The sequence below is a fragment of the Eptatretus burgeri genome, chromosome 17 (genome assembly GCF_056783735.1).
Source record: "Eptatretus burgeri isolate ZD-2024b chromosome 17, Ebu_testis_v1, whole genome shotgun sequence".
In the NCBI taxonomy this organism is placed as follows: domain Eukaryota; kingdom Metazoa; phylum Chordata; class Myxini; order Myxiniformes; family Myxinidae; genus Eptatretus; species Eptatretus burgeri.
Window position 1 is genome coordinate 42,743,304 of NC_140977.1, and position 11,173 is coordinate 42,754,476.

General features: G+C 44.1%; 1 protein-coding gene across 5 annotated transcripts in view; it reads right to left on the reverse strand.

Annotated features, from left to right (window-relative positions):
• Positions 1-4,452, reverse strand: part of LOC147009897 (collagen alpha-1(XIV) chain-like) — a 165,066-nt gene extending 160,614 nt beyond the window's left edge. Inside the window, exons 1-2 of one of the 5 annotated variants that reach the window (XM_085861475.1) lie at positions 4,316-4,376; positions 3,327-3,412 (exon numbers count right to left, since the gene is read on the reverse strand). In XM_085861475.1, the coding sequence (XP_085717601.1) occupies positions 3,327-3,382 (56 nt within the window). In that variant the 5' untranslated portion in view covers positions 3,383-3,412; positions 4,316-4,376. The other 4 variants (XM_085861478.1, XM_085861481.1, XM_085861479.1 and 1 more) reach the window with 4 other exon arrangements.
• Between the last annotated feature and the right edge of the window lie 6,721 nt (positions 4,453-11,173).

The window sequence follows — 11,173 nt, forward strand, 5'->3', positions numbered from 1 at the left end:
CTCTTTGTTCCTCTTTCTCTGCTCCGTTAAATTGGATGGAAGTTTTTAGGAAATTACTTCTTGCTTCCTTTTGTGGGCCGAGAGGATGGCCTAGACTCTCGAGGTATGCACACGACCCTGTAAGCTGTCTAACCTGGGTTCTCATCCAAACTCAGCTATAAACTGCCATCCTGGTGTTTCACAGGCAGGGTGATTCATCAATGTGTGTGCCGTCCCTCGGATGGACGTGAAACTGGGCGTTCCATCTGCTGGCATTACTTGGTGGACGTTAAAGACCCCATAAAGAGTAGGCGAGCGAGTAGGTCTTTTGTGTAGGTCCTTCATGAAGTAGGTAGGAGTAGGTCCTTCGTGAAGTAGGTAGGAGTAGGTCATTCGTGGAGAGTAGGCGAGCTATAACCTGCACCCTGAAACAAATTCTAAATTCCTGCCATGACTTCCTCTGTCGGAGCATGGTGACCGGTCCAGGATTCTAACCCGAGCCGTAGAAACTGCTTCGGCAGCACCAACGCCCTGTTATGATATCCCAATATTTAATCAGTGGTTGGGGCTTGTGGAACGGCGAGATGAAAGAGTGAGAAAGAGAGGACGCTGCGAGGTGGACGAGGGACATGACTATGGACAAGCAGACAGGAAAAGGAACACAATGAACAAGAAAAACAGCAAGTCCTTCACCAGGACTTGTTTTGTGTGGCGTTTGTGTTCTGGTATGTTACGTAATTAATGAAAGACATAACTAGAACTGCCACTTTATAACTGCTGGCAGTGATGACCGGGTACCAAGACGTCCCGCTTTGAAGCAACCCCACTTTGATCGGACACCTGACCCTGACCCATGATGTTTTCTATTATTATTCAATTCAAATCAAATGGAAGACCAAATAGGTACAGTACTGCATTGGAGTAATCAGAAGGAACCCGAACAAGCAAAAAGCAAACATGAAGTCATCAGGAGGAACCTGGATGGGATTCACATCTCAGCTGCTACTCCTCTACCCTCAAACCCATCCAGGGACGGCCAAGTGAGCCTCATTCAAACATAAATAAATAAATAACCCACATTAAAAAAAAATTCATAATTCTGGCTGCCAGACCATGTGTACGACCGATCAAGTTGAAGTTTAAAACATGTATTACCCATCACGCCTAGATCACGATTGTGGAGTTTCACACTGATAAATTAAGTGGTTCTAGAGAAAACATTAATATTTTTGTTAAATCTAATATGGCTGCCAAACCATGTGACATTAATTATGCCTTAACAACATTGCACACGCTTGCCTTGGGGAACATTTATGTGATGTTTACCCTCGATCTGTCTCTGTTCTGGAGAAGAGGATTTTGATATGTTTTGGGGTAAATCCAATATGGCTGCCAAACCATGTGACCTACGACATCATGGCTTGGCAGCCATATGTGTAAAGTTTTGTCTTGATCTGTTCAGTCATTTCAGAGAAGAAGACTTTTGAAGTTTTTCTTTTTTTAAACAATAAGGCTGCCGAATCACGTGACCGATGGCGTCATGAAAAAATTTGTGGACCATTTCATCCCAAGATGACCCTCAAAAATTGTCATGCTGATCGGATGAAGCTTTCTACATATGCAATTATGACATCATAACTAAGGCACCTATGACATCATTAAAAAAATCACACTCATTCCCCGTGAGGAGGAGTACTTGCCGTGTGCTAAGTTTCAATTTCCTTCCTTGCTGCGGTTTCAGAGATACAGAGGTCCAAAGTTTTTTTCCCCCCCGTTTATCCAACATGGCTGCCACACCACGTGACCTATGACGTCATCATTATGATTATAACATTCCGCATGAGGAGTCGCACCAATGGTGAAAATTTCATCTCGATCCGACAAGCGGTTGCAGAGAAAAACATGAAAGTTCTGTGCGGACAAACAAACAAACGGACAGACAGACAGAGACAGACAAACGGACCCAAACTCAATACTCTTCTTCGGTGAGGGTAATGAATCAGGAGAGGATGCCAGATGAGGGACACAGAGACAGACTGGACAGGCTCGAGACAGCTGCAGACAGAAGAAGTTCGACGTGGAATGATTAACAAGTGGATTCACTTTTGCATTTTCCTTCAAAAAAAAAAAAAGACCTAAAGATGTTCCCTTTTTTTTCTTTTTAGGGTAAAATCCTCATTCCCATGAAATATACACAGTTGACGATGGAGTCTCTTCCTTAATGTTCACTTGTCTTCTTACATCTTGCTTTAAATAGACAACTGTTGTCCTGTTTTACACAAGTGTCAGTGCTTCCTCATCTTCACTCCGTGTTGACCGTTTGCCCTTTCTCCCCAACGGAGCATTCATTTGGGATGAGTGTAAAACTAACATTTCCTTTGGGACCAACAATGAAAACGATTAATATGATTCGTAGCGAGCGAGTTCGTCCACCTGTGTAAATGACGATATTAACCTTGAATGATCACACCATTTTGGGGCCCTCTGTGACGATTGGATCACCTTCTGACTCCTCAAGGTCTCTCCACCGTGGACAACAACGGACAAGATGCACGTTTAGCCGGGTGTCCCGTGTGCTAGCATTAGTTGGTGGACGTCAGAAGTCTGACGGTGATTTTCACGGAGAGTAGGCGACTTGTCGCTCTGAACAAGTCCTGTCCAAAATATCACCTTCAGTCGAACGTCAGGGCTGGCCAACAGGTTCGTGAAAGACTTGGGCCAATCTGTAGATCTGCGGCCGACGTCGCAAGATGGGGATTAATTGGGGCCGTTTAAAGCAGACGTACATGGAAACGCAAATCCATCAAGGACAGGTGCTGCCTTCAATCGACTACTAACCACAATCTCAAATCAACAACCAGCACATGTGTCATTGATGTGTCATGGCTGCAATCTACCCTGATTGAACAACTTCCTCCAGTCACCACTACTATTATAGCTGCACTGAAACCCTGGAATGACTCACAAAGTCCCATGACAAGGGAACAGTTCCCATAAAGACTGCAGCGGTTTAAGAAGAAGACCCACAACTGTTTTCTCAGGGCAACTCGGGATGGGACAGAATGCTATACACCTGGAAACAGTGACCCCCCCCCCCCCACCTTATCTCAAACACTGGTGACGTGCACACCAAAAAGAAGAGGCTTGGTGTTGATAACAAAAATAACAAGAAGGGCACTCGGTAGAGCGCACACCTCCACCACGAAATGCCTGATCCATGACAACATATCGGACCCAATCAATACATTTTTGAGATATTGTGCTATATATAATTTTTGGCCCTCTCTCTCAAAGGTGAAGAATCACTTTTAAATTTCTAGTAGTCGGATCCGGATCCGGGTCTTCACCAAAATCGAATCAGTTCGCCCTTGTCACACACCGAACCTGTCCACCAACTTTTCATCCGGATCCATCAACAACTTTGTGAGATATCCTGTACACAGACAAACAAACAGACAGACAGAGAGGGGTGAAAACATAACCTCCTTCACCTTCGGTGGCAGAGGTAATTAAATCCACACAACCATGACCAGTGGGGAAACTATAGCTTATTCAGTGGGTTGGGGGGGGGGGAGGTTGGGGTTCCACCTTACCTGTCAGGTATCAAAAATCACGACTGTATAAGTTAAGAGAAATAACTGTCTGTACTATGACTAAGGTAGTAGGGGGGGGAATGCCCCCACCCCACCCCATAGACGAATCTCTGATTATGATCATAACAGATATGAGAAAAAAATGTGAGATTATTCAAGAGGGACAGAGTAAGTGCAACCTGCTGTTCATCACATGATGACCATCGATCAACTGACACAATCAATCTTCCAGCAGATCAGGTTTCCTGGAATTTATTTTGTCGAGGCTCGTGGAAGAGAATGGAAGGGAACAAGCTGGAAAGGGGGAAACACAAACAGCAGAGTACAAGTGAGAGTGAGAGTGAGATCAATCGGGGGGGGGGGGTGAAATCCCAATAATCTGGGAAAAGGGAGTGCCAGGGGGGGGGGACCTGAGGTCGTGGTGACCAGCCACCTTGAAGCTTGAATCCCTGGAGGGAAGAATGGGACCGAACAGATTGGGGAAGCTGTTGATTCCACGGTTGAGAGAAAAGAAGAACAAATGAGTGGAGGTGAGTGGTGAGCCTGGGTTTGGGGAGTTTAACAAGCCGACCATATGCACCCTGCACAGACCTGGGAGGGACAGAGCCAAGAGAGGGGAGAGGGTGCAAGACCAAACAGGAGGTGGTGGAACACAGACAGATCACCAACCTGTGTGCGATGTGTGCACCCGATCAGTATCGGCCTATTGACATAATACGTACGCAGACAGTGGAATTGTTCACCTTCATTTAATTCCCTCTCCTCTCCAGCTTCCCAACAGTCCCTCTTCTCCATTCCTCCTCCCCAGTCCACTTTTTTTTTTTTTGTTCTTCAAATTGCTTTCGATAAACTTACGTCGGGAAAAGAAAGGATTAACGAGTTTTCAACTTTGATACATCCATGCTGAAAGAGATCTCCAAGATGCAATTGCTCGTCCGCAACTATCGGGGTGCTGGGTTAACAAATGGTCACTGATGCTTACAAGATGCTCACTGACGTAGTGTGCTAACTTTCTTCATCACAACAAGAGGATGGGATGCCAAGATGATGTCAAGTGAGGAAGGAAGATCGTTGTTCCAAAAGAAACACCAACGCTCGCATGGTGTCGCAGCGCTCTCTCGTGGTCACCTCCGTTACCTTGTACAATAGTGAACGTGAAATGGGAACTGTCATGTTGCATCTTTCATTGGGGGACACAAAAGTGAATGGTTGAGGAGGAATTGAAGCATCTACTTATTACGTACGTACAAAGTGATTAAAATGAGAGAATTCGAATTTGCAAAAAAACAAAAACGAGTGAGGACTATAGGAGACATTTGGGATGAATAAGAGATATGAGAGAGGGTGACGAGGGAAGAGACATGTGTTGAGCACATATGGAAGGAGGAGGTGGGGAGAGACAGTCAACGGCACTCAGTGGAGCGCATACCTTCGCCAGGTTGAACAGTTTACGGACTTTATCCCACTGATTGGTCGGATCTAGAGCCAGACCTTAACCAATCTCGCAATTATTGGAATAATCGCTTGATAAACTAGATGGTATTCATAGAATACACACCCCGCACTCTTTTGAGAAGGACTTGGTGCGAGGCAACTCTTTTGTCACCGACCCAACTCAAATCCACCGAGTTTTGTCATAACTCGTCCACAATTTTTGAGATATCATGATATCGTGTTTTTTTGATATAGTTTTGAGATATCATGATATAATTTTGAGATATCATGATATAATTTTGAGATATCATGATATAATTTTGAGATATCATGATATATTGAGATATATAGATATCATGATATAGTATCATGAACCTGATCTCTCAATTTCAGAAATTCGGCCTATGTTGACATTTTTGACCTCAAAAATAATTGGTGGTTGAATTCACTGACCTGATATGCAAATCGTCTTCAAATTTCACGTCAATCAGATGAAAATTGACAATTTTAGAAATTTTGGCCTATGTTGACCTTTTGGCTAAATGTTGACCTAAAAAATAGTTGGTGGTTGAAGTTCGTGAGCTGATGTAAAAATCCTGTTCAAATTTCAAGTCAATCGGATGAAAATTAAGGATTTCAGAAATTCGGCCTATGTTGACCTTTCGGCAGATGTTGACCTCAAAAATAATGGGTGGTTGAATTCAATGACCAAACGTGCAAATCCTGTTCAAATTTCAAGTCATTTGGATGAAAAGTGACAATTTTATAAACGTCACCTGTTGACCTTTTGGCGGATGATGACCACCAAAATAATTGCTAGTTCAATTCAGTGACCTAATATGTAAATCCTGTTCAAATTTCAAGTCATTCGGATGAAAACTGACAATTTTAGAAACGTCACCTGTTGACCTTTTGGCGGATGATGACCTCCAAAATAATTGCTGGTTCAAATCGCTGAACTGATGTGTAAATCCTGTTCAAATTTAAGTCAATTAGATGAAAATTAACTATTTTAGAAACTCGGCCAATGTTGACCTCACGAAACTTTGTCGCTTGACCGTCACAGGAACGGTGCCTATAATCTGTAGGAGTTTTAGAACAATTGGCTGAACGGTTTGGGGTGTTGGTGAGTGGACAGACAAACAAACAAACTAACCGAACACGCGAACACATCAACATAGTTGTCAAAAAAAATTTGCCAAATAACAAAAGGGAGAAAACATAACGTCCATCCACCTTGGGTGATGGAAGGAACAGGAAAGAGCAATTAGATATTGCAGACCCTTGGCCATGACTTGTTTTGAGTGGTGTCGTGTGTGCGTGTGTGTGTGTGTGTGTGTGTTGCTATGTGTGTGTTGGTGTGTGTGTGTGTGTTGGTGTGTGTGTTGGTGTGTGTGTTGGTGTGTGTGTGTTGGTGTGTGTGTTGGTGTGTGTGTGTGTTGGTGTGTGTGTGTGTGTGTGTTGGTGTGTGTGTGTTGGTGTGTGTGTGTGTGTATTGCTATGTGTGTGTGTGTGTGTGTTGATGTGTGTGTGTGTGTGTGTGTGTGTGTGTGTGTGTGTGTGTGTGTGTGTGTGTGTGTGTGTGTGTGTGTGTTTATGTGCTGGCGTGTTTATGTTTTGGCATATTTGTGTGGTATGTAGCGGATGCTTTTGACGATATCTTTACTGTATAGATGAGCAGGGGTACCCAACATTGCCCAGTTGGGGGGTACCCGACGTTGCCTGGTGCGGGGGTACCCGACGTTGCCCAAGAGGGGGAGGCAAGTAGGTGGGTATGCGACATTGCCTGGTGGGGTGGGGTATGCTACGTTGCCCAGTGGTTACCCGACATTGCCCAGTTGGGGGGGTACCCGTCGTTGCCCAAGAGGGGGAGGGAAGTAGGTGGGTATGCTACGTTGCCCAGTGGGTACCTGACGTTGCCCGGTGTGTACTCGGCATTGTCCGGTGGGGTATGCTACATTGCCTAGTGGGTACCCGACGTTGCCGGGTGTGTACTCGGCATTGTCCGGTGGGGCAGTACGCAACGTGGCCCAGTAGGTACCGGACGTTGCCCGGTGTGTACTCGGCATTGTCCAGTGGGGTATGCTACGTTGCCCAGTGGGTACCCGACGTTGCCGGGTGTGTACTCGGCATTGTCCGGTGGGGCAGTACGCAACGTGGGCCAGTAGGTACCGGACGTTGCCCGGTGTGTACTCGGCATTGTCCGGTGGGGTATGCTACGTTGCCCAGTGGGTACCCGACGTTGCCCGGTGTGTACTCGGCATTGTCCGGTGGGGCAGTACGCAATGTGGCCCAGTGGGTACCTGACGTTGCCCGGTGTGTACTCGGCATTGTCCGGTGGGGTATGCTACGTTGCCCAGTGGGTACCCGACGTTGCCCGGTGTGTACTCGGCATTGTCCGGTGGGGCAGTACGCAATGTGGCCCAGTGGGTACCTGACGTTGCCCGGTACTGTTCTATCCCTGTCGGTATTTTGAAGAAATCAATGTTTTTTTTAGATCCTCGTGGAGGATCTCGAAGTCTTACACCATTGTTGTTCTTCATCTTCTTCTTGTGGACTTTTTTGTTTCACAGCCTCCAGTTTTCATCGAAACTTCCTGAAACTTGGCGTATATACATGTAAAAATACCCTGCACAGTCAGTAACCATCTCTAATTTTGAAAATTCCTCCGAGAAAAAAAGTTATGACGTAAAAATATCTCCGCTAATGGAAATCGCCTAAAAAATTATCTCCGAAACTAGACAAGCTTTTTGAATTCTGTTTGCGGGAATCGAACGGGGCATTAGCAGAGATGAATTACTGCACATATGATATATCACTCTGACGTCATATCAATTTTTATGACGTCATTCCTATTTTTTGACATTTTTTGTTTCCACAACCCAGAGTTTTCATCGGATCTTCGTGAAACTTGCCATGTATATGCAGAAAGCCTACGCGCAGGCAGTAACCATCTCCGATTTTGGAAATTCTTCCCAGAAAAAAAGTTGACGTCATAATATCGCCGCTAATGGAAATCGCCTATACCATTATCTCTGAAACTAGGCAAGCTGTTTGAATTTTGTTTGTGGGAATCAAGCCGGGCATTAGCACAGATAATTATTTATCGCAAACCTGATACATCACAATGACGTCATATTCGTTTTTATGACGTCATCATTAAGAGGACGAGGATCTTAGCTCATTTGAGCTTGTTTCTATTATTTTTTTATTCAATGTTATTCGTCGAATAGATACTCGTGAATGAGCCGTTGAAGTTTCTGAATGACGTTGAATGACGTTCAGGAATAATAATAATAAGAAGAAGAAGAAGAAGATGAACCACAAGTTCGAACACTTCGGGAAGAGGATGATTCGTATTCAAATGTCTGGAAATTGTTTATTTTAAATATATATCTATATATATATATATACATATATATATACATATATATATATATATATATATATATATATATATATATATATATATATATGCAGATGTGTACTTGAATATAACTGTTATTAATCAGAAAAGGCTTTGGCACAAGAAAGCAATTTTATTTTTAAATCCCCCAAATCGACCTTCCTTGTCTGAAACACTCACTGACGAACACCTGAAAGTTTGACGAAGATCCGTTCAGCAATCTCTGAGAAAAGTGGCGACACACAGACAAACGGCTCTCTTGGACTCCAGATTCATGTTCCAATAGTACGTACTTTATAGACGTGCTCGGATTGTAATAGTACGTAATTTTAGAACGAATCGGTGGAGAAATATAACGTGTAGTTGTGGCTCTACCACCAGGTGGCATTTGTGGCTTACGTTCGTGTATTATGTGCGGACAGACAGACAGACAGACACACAGACAAAGCCAAATGAAATCACCTAATAAGGGTCATAGATTAATATATGGCAGAGATTCCAAGCGTTTTCTTCAGGATGACTCGATTCGGACAGCAGCTCATTGTTACATCAGACAAGATGGACGTCCACCTGTTGAAAAACATGCCATCGTGTAACGAATGTTTGTACTGCACTCTGAAAAAATGCATGACCTCGATTGGTGTGGACCCCCAGGCTTGAGCGTTGAGACATTTAACCTGTCAGTTTGTTTTGTTTTGGTGGTAAAGATGGCACGGTGGATCTCAGGTGTTAACGTCAGGGTTGTAGGGACATGTGAGGTGAAGTTCATGGTTGGCTGAGCTGTTTGAGTGGGATATCACCTGGAGGAAGTTTACCTGCACAAGTACTGTGATGTAAGGCTCATTATGAACAATGCACATAGATCATCAGCAGGTCATTAGGAGATATCAGTGTACTTTTTCATGAATTACAAGGACATTATAAGTATATAAATGGGAGTGTGGGGTGGGGTTATAGAGATTGTACCTCTGACGAACAGCAGCTTTGTCCGGGTCTTTGAACCAGATGGCTCTAACTGTCATCACTTTGTTCCCATCACTTTGTCTCTTGCACGCACATGGCTCCAAGTACCTGCAAGTACCCATCAGCACACACCACTCCTTGGGCAATGGCTGTGGCTGGCCGGCTTAACTGCGTGAATGAAATGAATGGCACGAGAATGCTGGAAACCAATGGCAGGAGGTTTAGGGATGCCTGTCCGTCTTATGACAGGAAAACCGACAAGAAGGCAAAGAGAAGGAAATGGATGAACCGGATGATGGAGTGGAAGAGAAAATGGACAACGGATCCCCTTTCGAGTGGATGAAGACAGAGTGAAATGGTGTTCCATGATAGCCAACCTAAGGATGAAGAATGATGATGATGATGATGATGATGATGATGATGATGATGATGATGATGATGATGATGATGATGAAGAATGATGAATGATTATGATGGGCATCCCACTCGATGCAGGATTGAAGTCACCACCAACTTGCATGAAAATTCTTAGATCCAAAAGTTTCACCACCAAATGCTCTTCGTCTAGGAGTGTGAAGGCATCATGTGGCAGGTATTAAGTTCCTTTCAAGGATGTAGGAGGGGTGGGCGAGTGGAGAGAGGGGAGGATGGTTGAGACACACATTTGCATACTGAAGTAACATGGTCCTTCTCCCACATTGGGATAGTGCAGAACACCTGGCACACGATGTCTGCACAGTCCTGGATGAAGGCCACTAAGTGATTGAAATGTCTCACCTGCTCGACAGCTCCACTGAGTATTGTTTGTCGGGGACACCTCTTCGTGGTGGTTGTGCCCACAAATGCAAGTCTGGGGCCAAATTTCTCCCTCACTCTCTAACTCCGTCGTGGACCTTATTTGATGAAGACAGGGTACACCATCCTGGAGGTGGGGGAATCTCTGGATCACTCCTGGAAGATCGATTGGCTGTCTCCGTGCCATGGGCTGGTTTGAGAGAACTGTCCAGGGCTACACAACAACAACAATGAAAAAAAACAACAACAACAACAACTTGATGGTCTCTTCAGTTTTAAATATGGATCTTCCAAACTACAACCAATTTTTTGCCAGCACTTACTGTAACTTTGTTCAACCTTCTGATGCGGTCCGTGCTTAAAGGAGGATAAATCTCTTAAAACTGTAGTGTTGGGATCTATCTCCAGGTGTATTTCGGTGATAATAGACCTTTTCTCCAGAAGTTTTTATAAGAGGATGCAAGTGGAAGAAAAAGTGCAGATGAGAGAGGATGGAAACTTGATGCACTGACACTGGAGTAACTTATCGAACTGGAGTGACTTATCGAGCTGGAGTAACATCAAACTGGGGTAACTCATCGAACTGGAGTAACATCAAACTGGAGTAACTTGTCGAGCTGGAGTAACTTATCGAACTGGAGTAACTTATCGAGCTGGAGTAACTTACTTATCTGGAGACACTTATCGACCTGACACACATTCAAAGTTAGCAATTATACAGCATTTTTTAAAGATTACATTTTGTTTGATTCCTTTTGTCTGTTTCGGTGATTGTTACGAGGCGAGCGTTTTTATATTTTCATGGTCCGTAAGTGAAAACAAGCAAGAAGATGAACTTTCGTTTTTCTCTAATTCGTCCGAGGCCAAACAGAGCGAGGTTGAGGCTGTTCGTTCCTGATACGTGAATCACTCCGTAACCAATGCCTACAAAAAACAGAATTTTTGGAACGCCGGTCACATTTTCCATCCGATCATCATGTAGCTTTGTTTGAAAACTTCTCCA